Here is a 17,851-nt window from a genome sequence, read left to right as displayed (position 1 = left end):
CCAAAAGTTTGCAAAGTTCATGCTACTACAAATATGAGCTTTTGATTTGTCGTATTCTAGGACTGCCGTTCGAAGGGAGTTCATATTAGAAAACCCCTCTTTTGACCACACATTAGTTTCGCGGCTAAATAACAAACATGGCCAGCAAAATAGTTTAGACAGTTTAGAAGTACCACACAACCAATTCCACTTACCATATGATGTTGAAGTGAAATGGCGTGTGTACTCTCGCTGTTTTTCTTTTACGTCCATGGACAAATTTAACTCAGGAGTTGGTCTTTCCATTTTCACAATTTCAACTTTCTCGTTATGTACGATGGTTAAAAGGCACTTTTAATAAACCTTCTATTACACAGTCATTTTCAACACAAACCTCTCCAGAAACTTATTCTGCCATATTTTTCACAATATCACTTAATTGGGAAATTAAAAACTTAATAATTCACAATTAATATAACTCTTAGACACTCGAACAAATCACAGATTTAAAATAATGCACTGCAAGAACACAATCACATTCAATTGCTAGCGTACTAAGCGTATTGCTGCTTCGCGCCTGCGAAGAAACGGATCACGAGAGCGGCAACTCGCCCAGCCTACACTGCACGATGGTAACAGAAGGGAGTGGGGGGGACGCGCAGTTGTGCGACAGGACAGCGTGCACGGTACGGTCACAGGCTACCTCACATAGCAAGCGGTTTCTCCAGCGATGCCGCCTTGACAACTTGTTTCTTTTCGAGAGCAGAGAGCGCATATAAATCTAACAATTACTTTAATTTTAATTACTATGGTAAAACTAATAATACAAAATTATTACATTATGTTACATTATAAACTTTTTCTTTTGTAATTTCCTTGGGCTACCGCCGGTAGCCCCAGTAGTCCGCAAAATACGCCCTTGATGTGAAGGCTTGGATGTAAAGGCAGAGATAGAACGATTTCCTTGGTGGGGGGCACAATAGGTTGATAAAATAACCTAATTCATAAATATATATTCTTATCATGAACATATGAATGCGTCCACAGCTTACCACTCCTGTTCTGTCAATTATATTTTTTGCCAAATAGCCATGCTTTTGTCTGAATACAGCACTGTGAACTTAACCCAGGCTATGGTAATGATGACAATGCCATATTTGAATAAATGATGGCGAAAGAAGTCTGAAGTCCAATGCCGAAAGTTAATCCCAACAATTCTGCTTCATTTAGTTGAGGGAAAACCTCCGAAAAACCCCAACCAGGTAACTTGTCCCAACCGAGATTTGAACCCAGGCCTGCACGTTTCATAGTCTAACATGTTAACCATTATTCCATAGTGGTGGACAATACATACCTATACATAGACAATGAAAAAACATTATGTTCTCTGAAATCTATACATCGCTTAGCTCAGTTCAGCAAAATTCAATGACATCAAATATTTTTGTCTTTCGACATTTGTGGTCTTCTCTTCTGGCAGTGGCTTAGGTGTAATCCACTTCTGAGGTTGAGGCACCTGGAAGGCGGAGATACATTACCCCGACGATATAATAGGATGATCATGATTATGTGGCATCTCGAAAGGTCTTAAATCTGAACTTAACTGCAACTTTGTCGGGAAATTGATTTATACATCTGGCCTCATATGGGTGAATAATAATAATACAAATTAATAATAATTTTTATGCTCGACCATGCCGAAATGTAGTAATTATACACCTGGTAGCGGACCTTTAATGCATGTCATTAAAGTACACCTACTCATTAAAGGTCAGGTCTTTCAGCCAATGACGACTCAGGTTACAACTGTTCAGACAATGACAGGTCAGCTTTCTACTGTTATAAAACCGCAAGTATCGATTATTCTCGGATATGCAATCGAAAGAGAATTAGCAAAAAGTCACGGAGGCTGGAAATCCAATACTGACGCAGAAGGTTATGTTCTGTTACTATAATAATTAACGTTAATTGTAAATAATACTCAAATAAATTCAATTTGTCATCTCGTTTTTCAATGTCTAATTTAATTTCAATCTTATCTCTGTAGGTTCTTATGGCCTAGCAAGGTCAATGTGGACAAAAAGAATCAACACTTTCGCGTCTGCGCACATCTCAACATACGGGACATTGGTCAAGGTCAGATACAAAGAAAATTAATAATATCAAGTTAGAAATATGGTCGAGCATAAAAAGTCGTATGAAACTCGCCTATAATGGTAATTAAGAAGCTCGTATGAAAATTATGAAACTCACGCTCGTTTCATAAATATCCATACTCGCTTCTTAATTACCTTCATTATAGGTTTGTTGCATAATGTACTAATTGATTATTGATTTTTGTGTAATGTAGTGCGTTTTTATTCTGTGATATATACAATATAACCGAAACATGTGAAATATAACCAAGTGATAGGGATGTATACAATGGATTTTAATAGTGTCAAAGATGGGGAAAACTTTCAGATACTACAAAGCGAAGCACTCCAAACTTTACCAACTTTCCACACTTCTGCACTCATTACCTGTGCACTCTGACAATTACTACTCCCAATGCACCCTTCTAATAAGGTTGTTGAACACCCAGAAATCCTAAACATGGCTTTTCCAAGAGGGAAGTAAAGCTGTGGGTCCCATGTCACAGATTTATAGTATCTTTTAATCCATCACCTTCGGTCAGATTTGAACCTGCAAATCTCAGCTCCAATAGTCAGCATCTTAGAACTTCTAATAATTATCAATAATTCATATTGGCAAATATTGGGTGTCTGCCAGTTAGGTCGTTTTTTATTCCTAGCATAGTCAAAGTCAGTTGCCATGAGTCCTGTCATCTTGATAACTAATTTCATAAAGAGTTGAGTTCAGTGGGATGCTAGTTTGACACGTTTATTGTTCTGTATGTGGTTCAATGTGTAATATGGTGAGAATTCGATATAATTTAGAAAAAATAATATTCATTTTACGACAGTTACGTGAATAAACATTGTTACAAATCTGATGGCAAAACACTGCCAGATCAACCTGAGCAGTTGGCTGTTACTATAGCTTGCTTACTCTAATTTTTTTATAACTAGACGATTTTAAACATAGCATTTAAAGAAAATATCACTTTTAGATTGTGACACAAATACATTTATTCCAATAATAAATAACACATGCCTTTTCTTTGTTAACTGGAAAGAAAATATCAGTTTTCATCTTCAGTTTCGTACAAAAATATCTAATCAGTGAATATCTGTACATAATATTAAAGAAATAGTACACTATATATTTCACAACAAATTTCGTACTTGCCATTAAAACCAACACGAAAATGTCAAATTAACGTATTTTATTAGTTTATAATGCACACTCCACTAATTCCACTTTTCAATTTCTTTCGCTGTCTTCTTAATATCCTTCAGCTCCCGTACAAGTTGTTGAGCTTTAGCATTTGTCCTATTAGCTATTGAGAGCAGGTCATTTGGAGTGGGATGACTTGTGTGAACTGACCCTTGCTTAGAGGAGAAGTTTCTAACAATCTTCTCCATATTTTGTAATCGACCTCGCAAAATCTTTATGTCATTGCAGAATCCTTCGGCTTCCAATCTTCTACGATGATCCAGGTCTTTGTATTTATTTTTCAAATACGTCACTTGTCCTGCCAACTTCTGTGTTTGATCCTAAAACAAAAGTATATATTTCAATAGGTCATCTTTATTTATACTCATTACAATAACTGTAATATTCGTGTTGGTAAATTGTGTATTAGTTTAGTAAAAATAGCATGTGGCAGACAATACAAAAGAGCTTGCAGCAATAGGTTCTTTTTTAATATATACTGCTTTCCATGGGTATCAAATTGTAATCACTAGTGGCTACCAAAACCAATCTCTTAGGTCACTGAAATAATTTTATTTGTAAGGAACTATTTCAGATTATTTCAGTCATATTGCTCATTAGTGTTAAGGTTTGTTTGCTGCTTATGTGACAGTGTAATTCTGTATAGTTTACTAAAGGTTACGAGAACTTAAATAGAACATCATTTTCTTTTAGTTTGGAGTACTTTTATTTTGTTCCGGAAATATTTCAACTAATTCTGACAGAGAAGAGAAGAAGTTTCACAACAGAGAGCTTGGACAAATCGTTGGTTGTTTACTGTCATAATAATTACGTGAAAGGCAAAGGAAGTTTTAAAAAAAAGTTGAGTTAAAAATGTACCAATTAAAATATGTATGTAAAATTAATAATTAATATATTTGTAGAAAAAAAAAAAGGTTTAATAAAGTGTAACATGTAGCTAGTCAGTGATGTATGCAATAGAGGGGGAAAGGAACTGGCCACCCTACCCCATTATCTCCTGGCCTAGTTGCCTTGTTGGTATCACTTGTGAGGTTCAGACCTGTCTTCGAACAGTTGACTAAACAACAATGAAAATGGTGGTTACTTCAAATTATTTATGCTCGACCATGCCGAAATGTAGTAATTACACACCTGGTAGTAGCCCTTTAATGCACCTCATTCAAGTACACCTATTCATTATAGTTCAGTTGTTCAGCCAATAAGAAATCACCATTGTAGCATTATAAAACCGCAAGTATCGATTATTCTCGGATATTCAATCGAAAGACAACTAGCGAAACGTCACGGAGGCTGGAAATCCAATACTGTCACAGAAGGTTATGTTCTGTTACTATAATAATTAGCGTTAATTGTAAATAATATTCAAATAAATTCAATTTGTCATCTCGTTTTTCAATTCTAAATCAATTTCCAGTTTGTATCAAGATTAATGTCCACGTTATTCTCTAGATTATATCAAGGTCAATGACATTCGTTCCTTGGAAAAAATCAATACTTTCGCGTCTGTGCACATCTCACAATTTAGAAGGTCAGTTCCGCTCCTCACTTAGATAACCATAACATGAATACTTATGAATAATTTCAAGTTAGAAATATGGTCGAGCATAAAAAGTCGTATGAAACTTGCCTTATAATGGTAATTAAGACGCTCGTATGAAAATTATGAAACTCGCTTGTGCTCGTATCATAAACAAACATACTCGCGTCTTAATTACTACCATTATAAGCTCGTTGCATAATGTACTATTTCATTTACATCATATTATTAAATTAAATAAATGGCTAAAGTATATTTTTTACTACTTATATTTCGATTTTGGCACATTTTCAACAATTTTTACTGCATAGTTACATGCATATTTCAGGTTTTTTTAGTGAAAAAATTACGTGGTCTACTTATGAGGTTTCAAATTGTCTTCGGACAGTTGACTAAACAACAATTAACAATCCATATAATTTTCAGTCACGAAATTTAGCATTGGTGGCAGTAGTTAACGTCATTGTCGTCATCATAATGACGATAATAAATAATACAAATATTCACATTAAAATAATATTGTGTTCTTACCCGAAATTTTTGTTTGTTGTTTTCCATTTCTTCCTTGCACTTCATAGTCTCCTCATTTAATTGTATACATTGCTCCTGGTACATGGAAACCAAGCCATCTCGTTGCTTCAGCTCATCCTGTATACAATATTACACAATTGCAAATAAATAAATCTCTACTGTCTTCAAAGTGAAAGTGCAGCTCCTTCATGGAAAGAAATTGCCTCCCTCTTACATATCCTTGCTGTTAGTATCGTCAGCGTGTCTGCCGAAAATATGAAACAAAAATTAGTTACCACAACTTAATAACTATGATGAAAACAATCACATTACGATGTCATCAGACTTGTTTCTTAAGGGGAGTTCTTTGTTATCGCATGCAAAATAATGGTAAAAATAGCCTATCTTGAAGTGGTCATAAATATTATATTTATCAGAGCTCTCTTTTTTCTTTAGTGATGTGTATATACACATCGAGTTTTAAAATACAAAAAGAATGTTTACTCCAGAGTAAATCTTTCACCTTAAAATATTTTTTGAATTTAAACATGTTTTTATAAATCCACTACATGCCTGTGATTAGGTACACTGTATTCAGTTATTATAGCAGACATTGATTTGAAATTTTAGCCACTTACTGCTAATAGATACTAAAACACAGCCTACCAAAATTATTAAAATATCTGCAGTATTGTGGGCACAGGGCTTATAGCAATCATCACCGTCCGAAATATATATATTTTTTGCAGATATTCAGGCAAGAATACAGCTAAGTTCTAAGAAATTTTCAAGCCAATGAGGACTGAAAATGCATCGATTACAGCAAGGATATCCAGCCACTCATGTGATTTTTTGTGAATGGATGTTGCAGCCTGTTCATGACAATACTGTTAATTCTTCTCAATTGATAATGTCGGACAAAGTTTGGTTCCATTTAAGCAGTTATGTCCAATCTCAGAATACAAGACACTGGGACACTGAAAATCCTCATTTAGTGCATGAAGTTCCTCTTCAAGAAAAGAAAGTGGATGTGTGGTGCGGTGTGGTATTACTGCACGCAGGGTAATTGGTCCCCTTTTCTTATATGGTACAATGAACTCGCATGGTTGTGTGTGGGACATACTGTTGCCTTTTTTGCAATACTGACTGAAAAAGAAAATAGGATGCTTACTTCCAGCAGAATAACTCCACTGCACATACAGCCACTATATCGTTAGAAACATTAGAAAAGGTATTTGATGATCGCGTAATTATTAGTCATAGATGTTCGCCAGCTCATTTTGTGAATTTAAATGTTTGTGATTTTTATCTGTGGATGAATTTAAAACAAAGTTTATGTGAACTCTTCAAGAGTTGTAGAAAGAAATCACACGAGTGGTAAGTAAATTACAGACGTTGCATAATTTTCAGAATTTTCTACACTGATGTGATTCTTGCATCTAGAAATATGGGCATCATTTTCAACATATGCTTTGATACAAGATAAGATCAATTTAACGTTTCCTTACTACCTCTTACCAGAGCATTATTTTTACGAGATTATAGGCCTAAATCACCTCCATTAACATCTGATTCATTTTCCTCTCATGCGAGAGAGCAGTCAGATCTCCCCACTAAATATGTGCGTTACAACCAGTTATAATGCTGGTATGCTGTATATGGTGGGTCCTCTATAAAATGTATATATTTTCATGACAATAAACATTCATTCTAATTCAATTCTTCATATTTTACCGAAAAAGAATTTAGAGTGAAGGAAAAGGAAAATTTTGCTAGGATTAGATTTAATTTTATGTCACCATTGTATAATTTTTCTAGAAGATTTTTTATAATTAATTTTGCTAGAAGTGAAAGTCTGCAGATTATAAAACAACGCAAGAGTGACATCCCTCTAACCTTTAAAACATCCACTTGGGCACAAAGTTGCTGACTATGTCTCAGTCTTTTACCATGTCCACTTCCTGACACACCAAAGCCTAATGCAGGCGGATATCTCTCTCCCAGTCTCTCCTGACACAATTTCAGACTATGTAACATTGTGTTCTTTTCTTCATTCCATTCAATTTCCTTGTTGGAGTGTTCCTTCTTAACACAAACAAGCTCTTTGGTAACTTGACATAGCTCTTCTTGCGTTTTTTTCAATCTGAAATTAAAATTAGATACAAAGCAGTAAAGTTTTACTTTCTTTATACCATTAAAGTGATCAGAGACAGTGATGTAGATCTCCCAATTTTTTAACTTGTACAATAGAAAGAACTGATACTAATTCACAGGAAGACAATTGGGACTATAAACTTCCTCAAACTTATATTAAAGCGAAATGTTCTTTATTTTCATTCCGTATTGCAGCTGTGCCCTACCAATATGAGTTAATTTCATTCCAACACTCAACATTAGTTTACATAAAATACAATTTTTTTTAACGTTTATAATTACATCGACAAAACAATTAAAAAATTTGCAATCATGAAAGTACTTTTTCTCTCTACTCTTTACAGAAGAAATTCTCCATTGGTTTAATTTTGATATTTACTATAAAATTGCTTAATAATAAAGCAGCAACAACGTAACTGTACATCTTGCTCCATCTAATTTTTTACATAGTTCCTATGAGTCTATTGAAATCAAATAGCGCACTGGTGCCTTTGCAGATTTAAAAGATGTATCTTATTGGCATTTACGGATGCAGATTATTCACAGTACACTTGATGATCTCATTCAGCTCCATATTTTGAGCTTTCAAGCTTTATTTAAACTTATTTAAAGGTGTAACCAACAAATCTATAATACACGTTTCAGAAGAAAAGAAAATAATGTCAGGGGCATATTTCGTTAGGCTTATATTTACTAGCAGAATATATGATTAATCAAGGATACAAGTTTATTCAGATATTGGATGTAACTATTTATTAATATAAATGAATAATGCACTTCAAAATTACTTTTTCACCATGTACTTCAAAATTACTTTTTCACCAAAGTCACATATTTCATTAATTTGATTTTGCACTTTTTTCGAGAAGGTCTTCAATTAGTGAATAGTTGAATGCCTTAATTTTGTTGTGGGTCAGAAATAGTCGTAAATACCTGTTGGAGAGCAATGTTATATGGTCTTGAAGTGTCTTTTCTACTGAAGCTCTTTCTTTCATGTTGATCTCTCTATCTTTTATAAGAGTATGCACTTGATCATGATGAAGCTGCATGTGCTCTTCTAACTGTGTACGGAGGACCTTTGAATTAGCATCTGCAGACTCTGTAAGAGTATCACTATGAAGCAGTGGAACATCCTTAGTTTTATCTGGAATAAATTTCAAAGTTGTATATTATTGCTGCTATTATTATTATTATTATTATTATTATTATTATTACTATTACTGCTACTACTACTATTATTATGGTAAAGGTACAGTAAATGAACAAATATTCTTTATGTAATTTAAACATCAATGACATACTCTTTTTCTTTGTCCTCTTTAAGCTTTTGACAAACACAAATAGAAGACTTTTATCATCATTTATATATACAGGGTGAGATTTCCAGAGTAAATAGCTCATGTTGTTTTTATTTATTTAAGTAGGTTATTTTACGATGCTGTATTAACATCTTAGGTTATTTAGCGTCTGAATGAGGTGAAGGTGATAATGCCAGTGAAATGAGTCCGGGGTCCAGCACCAAAAGTTACCCAGCATTTGCTCAAATTGGGTTGAGGGAAAACCCCGGAAAAAAACCTCAACCAAGTAACTTTTCCCGACTGGGATTCGAACCCAGGCCACCTGGTTTCGCGGCCAGACGCGCTAACCATTACTTCACAGGTGTGGACAGCTCATGTTGTATATAACAAAAAATTATAATATCATATTGATGGAAAGTTCATGATTTTTTTTTCAGAAAAAAATCCCCCCCCCCGCAAATGTTTGACAATCTCTTATATGTTGCTTTTTGTAAAACAAAAATTAATAATTTCGAGGAGTACAAGCAAGGACTGAGAAATTACTTTCAGGAATTTTGGGAAAGCATGGATGATTTTGCTGCTGAAAATTATTCTCAATCCGAAAGATCACAGCTGGATGCAATCCCTGCACAGGAAAAGAAAATTGTGTATAGGCGATTGTTCAATGAAATTCAGCACGTTATCAGAATTGATATTATTCAAATGTTTTCTGAAAATTCCAAATTAAAACTTTTGAGTGTGCTTGATCATACACAATTTACCACCTTTGCAAATTCGCTCCCTGAAGAAATAATGTTAAATCTAAAAGAAAACTATGAAGCTTATTTTGATTTACTGTATTATCAACAGTGTAATCGGTCTCGTTTTATGCACTTTCGTCTTTCGTGTTTTATGCAAACACAGCCAGGCTTCGGCCTGGTAAATATCCTTACAACTTATGCTACAAGGAAATTATAAAGAAAATTTGAAAATTCAACTCAAACGTTCATAAATTAGTGACTATTTCCAGGAACACAACTCCCACATATAACAAAAGCAGAATTTATGAGCCCACAGTTCCATTCTATTTGGAGAAATATCACCTCACCTCCGTTGAAGTAGTTGGGCTAATGGTTGGCACTAGGGGCACAATATCTCGCCTCTTTGCCAGTTTCTGCAAGAAGTTCCAGCTGAACAACGACTTCATTCGTGATGTTTCCCTTGCCGCTATCAGAGGATCACTTGCCATTTTGAAATACCATCTGTACTTTGTTTCCTAAAAAGGGATACTTTTCCTCGAATGTCTAATCTGTTTGTTTACTATGTTTAGGCCTGTTATATGCATGCTATTATCTTTCCTGTACTTAATTTTCCCTTTTGTTCGTTCCCCTCATTTCTGTTTTGTGGTCTGTTTTTGTTTTCACTCAATATGTTTATTATGCTTTGTCCAATGAGGCAGTCCCGTTATTGGGAAAGTTGAAAGAGTGTCTTTCAATGTGAATCATTTAAAAATCGCATTCCTATGTCAAAATGTCACATAACGCCACTGCCAGTAATTATCCCTTATCAGTTTCCTATACAGTCCTACAGACTACGATTTAGAGGCATCACTCAATTTCTATGAAACTTACCACTGGAACGTGAATGTGGACAATGTAGTCGAGGTACAATTTTCTTTGAAAGATAAGTAATTTCATTTTCAGTCATATGGCTCAGGGACAACAGGAACTCAATTTTCTTGCGGTCCTCTGCTACATGAAACTAAATTTAAAAATACATTTATCGGTTACCTTTCAGGAAATGTTTTAATTTCATACTTCATGATCTTTAACAAAATATGATCATAAATGTTAGTAAAATGGTAGGACAGATCAGAAATATAAGACAAAACCTTAAAGCTATACTAGTATAGATATTAAAATGTTCTTAATTTAGGATTAAAAGTGAAGCTCATTCAGTCCCAAACCTTCCCTACCTAGAAATTTAAGCAGCTGTAATATATTCTATAAATTAGAATGCACAGAATGCATAATGATTATTTTATTTTGAATGCACCAGCACTTAAACTTAAACTCTACTACATTCTGGTAGAGCCGCCACAATTTACACTTCTGATGGCTCGTTAGATTGGCTGTTAGGATTCTTTGGTCAGGATTTCCTCTTCCTTAGATAGATTGCCTTCACTACAACTAAGAAGTCTTAACCATATCATCATTTCCTCGTCAGTATCTTTTTATGCTTCAAGATGGCAAAAATACTTCTGCTCATTTCCCCTGTATGTCAGTGGTTCCCATAGAGGCCACTCAGAGGTATGCCAAAGATAATTCGTAATGACGAACATTACATCTTGTTGCCTTGCGCCATGCAGTACCCAATTGTCTACACGTAATATTTGTATTTGATAGTATAACATAAAATACATGTTAATAAAATAACTGTCATAGAGTTATTAGTTTTCATTATATTATTACTTACGACTTTTAAGGAACCCGGAGAGTCATTGCCATCGTCACATAAGCCTGCCATCGATCCCTATCCTGAGCAAGATTAATCCAGTCTCTACAGTCATATCCCATCTCCCTCAAATCCATTTTAATGTTATACCCCCATCTACATCTCAGCCTCCCCAAAGATCTTTTTCCTTCCAGCCTTCTAATTAACACACTATATGCATTTCTGGATTCGCCCATATGTGCTACATGCCCTGCCCATATCAAACATCTGGATTTAATGTTCTTCATTAAGTCAGGTGACATTTTCAGAAGATTGTAAAATAAATATTGCTTTAGCCAAATTTGTTTCTATTATTTAAACTCAAAAAAATTAACCTGAGTGTACAAAATCATTTCATTACATCTTATGTAAGTGGTATGGTAAAAAAATGGTGTGAAGGGGGAGTTAGAGGTACAGTTTCAGTAAAAGCCTAGTTAAGGGGTATGGAAGACTCTTAAAGATCCTTACAGAGCACAATTCACACCACAACGATTTAACAACAGTTTTCAACTCGGTGTTATTTGAATAGTATTACAGGAAGGTATTTCACAACTAATGATGCAAAACGCGCGAAATTAATCTGAAAATAAGATCAAATTATTGCCCAAGAGTCGTTGTGTAAACAAACATGATACAGTACGACAATTCATCGCAAGCATTCCTATAGTTGTGTGCTAGCATGCTTGCTTACAGGGATAAATCGCAATATAGCGAACGCCAGTAGGGGAAGTTATCCCCACCCACATGAAATGTGTATTCGACACAACACTCGCCTATCACGTAGAGTGTCTAATGAGCTAGTAGGGGAAAAGTGGAAGGGGTCGTGGGCGGAGCTTCTACATTTGCTATATTGCGACTTGCCCGCTTACAGACTGCAAAGTTCAGGGTTCAGATACTGTTGAGGAAAGAGGTTTTTAATTAATTATGCAGATTAATTTTGTTTACCATCATTCTATTTTACTGCATGATTTCCAAATATTCATCTACCATTAACAATAGACAATTTTCATCGCATCTTTTCAAATGCCTTTTGGGTTACAACAACAGCGATCTCATCTGTACCACTGCTTTGGAGTATGGAGCATGAGCAATCAATGAATTTAATTTGGAACTTAGAAAATTCAGATGGGCCACTTTTTTTTCTGGAACTATACATACTGTGGAGATTAGTGTGAGCAGTTTGAGTAGAGGTTTCGACATGAGCTCATTAACAGACACATTGTAAAGTTCATCTCCTAATGGCAAATCTATCAATGATGTTAAGGGAAATAATTAAATATCTTTTCTCAATTTCTCCCAAATATTGACAGCAATTACACTAGAACAGGTCCTCATTTTCTTAACATATTAAGTCTATCTATTTATTGTAACTGAGTTTGAAATGGATTCATATTCTCAGGAGAGCCCTACACCTAGCTATAAACTGCATTCGAAGGGACATAATTGAGTTACAATTGGATGGAGTGTGTAGTCCAATATAGTTTCCTTCAAAGAATATGAACTCATTTCAATCTCAGTTGTGATTAGAGGAGAACTTAATGGGTTTTGTGTCAGATCTATTCAAATGTTTTAATACAATTTATGTAGTATTACATAAGCATCTCTCCAGGACACAAAGGTTTGTATTTCTATACACTAGGAATATGCAAGTTAATTTATTTAAAATTAGTTTGTCATATTCTAAAAGTAACGAACCACATTTCTATTTGGTCAGCAGGATTAGAATACCCCTTGAAAGATATAATATTAATTGACTATTGAGTGACACTATATCAGGTGTGTGTCTATACAACATTCAAGGATCTGGCGATAGCAAAATGGTATTTTCGCGAGATGAGTATACGGATATGTCATAGGATTCCTCTTACTGTTGGGGAAAACCTCGGAAAAACCCAATCAGGTAATCAGCACAAATGGAATTGCAGTGTAGTTTTGAAACTCAAGCCCCACTTACGCCAGTGGTCCTAGAAGAAATCATTTATATATACTGCCATTATCGAATGAGTGTCATGGGGCAATAAAATGGAAGGATGAGAATGTAATCATATCGATGTCTAAAAACTGAAGACAAGAATTGTGTTTCATATGTGGTAGATTGCAAGAGAATTACTTAAGCTCTAACCTATTTCTACTTCTACATCCTGGACTAGGCCCTCTCGCCTATCTTGTTCTTAAGAAAGGTAGTCTTTTCATCTTGTTCTAGGTCTTCCAATATCCTTAGATCCTTTTAGTTGGTAGCTCAGCAATATTTTTGGAAGTTTGTCTTCATATATCCTTAATACATGTTCATACTAATTTCTTTTCAGATTCGTGATCGTATCATTTGAATTGTAGATATTTAATTGTCTTATTAGTCACAGGTGTAACTCAGTCAGGTAAGGCTACCAATCCAGAGTTGCGCTTGGGTCTGGGTTCCTTTCCTGTTGGGGTTGATTAATTGGTTGGGTTCTTTCAGAGGTTTTCTCCAACTGTAAGGCAAATGTCAGGTAATCTATGGCGAATCCTCGGCTTCGTCCCTCTTCCACCAATCCCATCGATGCTAAATAACATCGTAATTGATATATCGTCGTTAAATAACCAAGTAAAAAAAAATGTCGTGTTATAACAGTGTTTCTCTGCTGGTCCAGAAGAGTGTATTCAGCTCCTGATCTCAGGAATCTCATCTCTGCAGATTCTACTCTCTTTTATCAGATCTATTCATTGTCCTGTTTTCACAGCTGAGTTAAGTTTTAACCTATGCTAACTTAACCTAAGAACAGTAGTATAATTACGGAAAAGCCTACAATTTAAATGTAAACATACAACGACCACATTATCATATTGTTCGAATTTGCAACATGAGATTGCATACGAAGTTCCTTCAAAACAGCAGCACTGACACAAGTGACTGTTGACCAAAAGGAAAGTTACCAGTTAGTGAAAGTTAAGTAAAAACATGTTTTTCAAATTTTTCCCTTGAAATTGTTCAAGTCTGCTTCATAGGGAGCTTTACCTGAAAGCCAGATTTGCATAATGTTCTTCAAAGTTCAATGTTCTTCTTTAATTCAAAGACTAAACCTACCTGTAATCTGTCATTTTCTGTAGAGAGACGCAATACTTGTTCACGTTCCTGTTGTATAAATACTTGAAGATCACTTACAGTCTGCTGTAGTTTTGACACCTGTGAATTACGAAGTTTCAAATCCTGTTCTAGTTGAAAACTTGAATTACATAAGACATGACACCTATAAAATGAAAATGAATTATTTACTAGTATGCTCATTGTCATAAGAGAAGCTAAAATGTATCCATTACAATTGTTTAAGTGTTGCATAATAGGCCTATATTAGAAGAAAATTTTAATATACATGTCCAATCTGACCACATGATTATAAATTATATAAATAAGTAATAAATTCACATAATTTTACGATGAGTCTTAAGCAAGTTGCAGAGGAAGTTGGTTCGTTTTATGCAGGTCAGGGGATAGTAATGTGTAGCAGAGGCATTGACCTGTGTTTAACAGGTGAATAAGTGTGCGAAGTGGAGTGAAATGGAGGACAGTACAGTGAAACAAGATCTAATGGAAATGAAGGAGAGCATGGCAGAGCTAAGAAAGAAGATGGAAGAAATACAACTGGAAAACAAAATTCTGAAAAGCAAATGGGATCACTTTGAGGAGAGAAAGAGGAGAAAAAAACTTATTTTTTGGGGATAGAAGGAAAAGATAGAGAACAGAGTATCGATACATATGAGAAGATATTAGGAGTATGTTGGGAGTGTTTTGGTATAGACGTGAGCGATGGGCAAGTACAGGAAGCATTTAGAGTAGGAAAGAAGCAAATACAAAATTCAGAACAAGTTAGGCCAATATTAGTAAAATTTAAGAGTTTGGTTATGAAGGAGAGGATTATGAAGAATAGAAGGATGCTAGGGAACACAACGATCAGAATAGATAACGACTGGAGCTACGAAGTGAGAAGTAGAAGTGTTTTAATCCCTTTTCTTAAAGCAGCACGAAGAAATGGACAATTCGCAAAACTTATCAAGGACAAAATTAAGATAAACAATTTTAGTGTAGAGGAGTGTAACTTATAGTAACGTTAAAGGAACTGATTGTAGACTCAAAAGAAAAGGAAAGGAACAGAAAAATTTTCAAAGAAAAAATTAAGAATATCGTATCTAAAGGAGAGGTTAGTGACACGAGTGTGGTGAATGTATGCGAGAGCAGTGAAAAAAATGCAAATGTGTTAAACTCGGCGAAAATTTCCGGAAAGCAGACAGTGACGTCATTTGAAGAAGAAGAAACAGGAGTGACGCAAACTGGTATTCAGCAAGCACAGCAGAACATGACTTCAGTGCAAGCGAATGGAAATATTGGACAAAAAATCAAGAAGACATACCATCATTCACGATGGGAACATAAACATAACAGCAAACATACTTGGTAACCATGGAAACATAACGACGCCATTTCCTCATATTCTGTCGTATACTTCAGCGCTCCACGATTGTGTTCTGTTTGCAAATCACGTAAGCATGAGCATGAAAGTTTTGAGTTTGCAAACTTTCATGTTAACGTCTTACGGTAACGTTTATGTCAATGCTTATGTGAATCATTGTGAATTATCCCATTTGGTAGCCTGGGCGCAAACTTCTATGTTTATGGTACGGTTATGTTTAATTTTCATTGTGAATGGGCCTTTAGTTTGGTCGGTAGGTGAGTATGGAAGTATTCTCCTTCCTTTGGTAACGTTATTGTAAATCATCCCGCTTTCTTCTATAAAACTTTAAAGTGAAGGTAAAGGTAGGCTTTCTCCTTTAGATATCAAGGTACCGGTACATGAAGATAAGATCTCATTGCTTTCATGACCTCGGCACTAAACGTAAAACTACCAAAAAAATAAAATGCATTGATGAAGGTAATTCGTGTAGACATTAAGGAACATCTCTAAACAACACATATCTCAAAATATTACGTTATAAAGAGAAAACAGGTATGGAAATTGTATTTCTGAAATTATTAATTATGTTGTTAAGATATAAACTTACTTGTCAATCTTTTTTATTAATTCCAGATAATCACTGTCTAATTGCAAAATTTTTTCTTTGTAATGTGCAAGCAGTTCTTTGGACGGAGTTAATTTCTCAAGCTGCTCATCCACTTTTGTATAATAATCATTTTCTTCCGTAGGTGGTTTACGAACACTTGATTTCGACATTTCTGCTTTATTTTTACCGCATTGATATCTAACACTTAACACTGTATGCAAGTAACTGTCCCGATAATCATTTACCTACGCGATGAGAACGACCAACATGATGTATGTCATAAGTTCTTCAATTATATGTGAGCATATTATCCATTCGCGATCACAGCATTTAAAACTTGCGGAATTTTAACCATAGATCTGTATTTATTTGCAGACCTGTGGGTGTGGCTCACGACAGGAAGAATTTGGCTGTGAGATGAAAATGCGCATGCGTGGACATCATTAATAAAAATTTTAACAAACTAAAATTCAACCATCGTAACTGTAAGGTGTATATAAACGGAGTACGAAGTGAACTTCCTGATTTGATCTGGAATGTTCCCCCGAAAATAAATCCAGCTATGGATCACGCTGGCAGTGCATGAGAAATGCATGCTTGTTTTCACAGCCAAGATCTGCCTGTCGTGAGTCCCAAATACATAGTCCATATTGACATCTCTTTACCAATATCTCCTTTGCCATATATATAATAATGCGCTCTATCAGAGCCTTCTTTAGTTACAAGCCGGGGCCATACGTCGGCAACACTGTAATTAACTGTCACCCGGAGACTGACAGTACAGTACACATGTTTGTGCTAATGCCGATTTCCAATGTAAATTAATGTTACAATATAAGTGTGTGTCGATGGAATTATGTTTGCGGTCGTACCAAACGTTAATTGTTGACGTATTATAACCTAAATGCGTGTTGGTGATAAAAAAAAAACAAGGAATAAATGAAAATAAAATGGTTGCAGTCTTTGGGAATTTTTACGGTTATGGATGACAAAGTAATTTACTATTCTATTAAATATTAAATATTGTATAACCACATTTGTGTGGTTTGTGTGTATCAGAATTCTAGTCAAATTGTTGGGTCTCGCCTGCTATATCAATAAAGTTACGCCGTTGGTTTTCAAAGTAATTGTAAACAGCTGTTTTGTGATCCCATAAATGTTGCAGTTTTGTTGAAGATTCGGAATGCCTGCTATACGTCAGAACTATCTATAATTTGTAGATGTATATAATCACTTTGTTGGTTTGGTCAATGTTACTTATGTCCCGCCCACTATAGAGACATAGGCCAATTTTACACATATTTAGTATAACGTGTTGCTTCTTTGACAGGTTAGATTTGGTTAGTTTAGGTTTTTGTTATAGCCTACCTTGCATATACGATTATAGCGCAACATTGGCAGTGATAAAAGTGAAATATTCGTTCAGTGGGCGTTGAATACTCTACATTCACCCTGTAGTTATATTTATTTAAAATTATATTTTAAAATGTTTATAACAAATAATTTAGGATACCAGTATTGTTATGGTGAC

The 17,851-nt window shown here is 34.9% G+C and overlaps 1 protein-coding gene across 1 annotated transcript; it reads right to left on the bottom strand.

Moving 5' to 3' along the window:
- Nucleotides 1-2,324: 2,324 nt before the first annotated feature.
- Nucleotides 2,325-17,014, bottom strand: LOC138707487 (coiled-coil domain-containing protein 77-like). The gene is made up of 7 exons (XM_069836978.1): nt 16,321-17,014; nt 14,351-14,513; nt 10,428-10,557; nt 8,453-8,663; nt 7,262-7,508; nt 5,387-5,503; nt 2,325-3,638 (listed from the first exon to the last, which is right to left on the bottom strand). The coding sequence occupies exons 1-7, from the start codon at nt 16,488-16,490 to the stop codon at nt 3,333-3,335; spliced, it is 1,344 nt and encodes a 447-aa protein (XP_069693079.1). The 5' UTR covers nt 16,491-17,014; the 3' UTR covers nt 2,325-3,332.
- Between the last annotated feature and the right edge of the window lie 837 nt (nt 17,015-17,851).

The sequence above is a fragment of the Periplaneta americana genome, chromosome 10, assembly GCF_040183065.1.
Source record: "Periplaneta americana isolate PAMFEO1 chromosome 10, P.americana_PAMFEO1_priV1, whole genome shotgun sequence".
Lineage (NCBI taxonomy): Eukaryota > Metazoa > Arthropoda > Insecta > Blattodea > Blattidae > Periplaneta > Periplaneta americana.
This window is presented reverse-complemented; position numbering and strand designations above follow the sequence as displayed.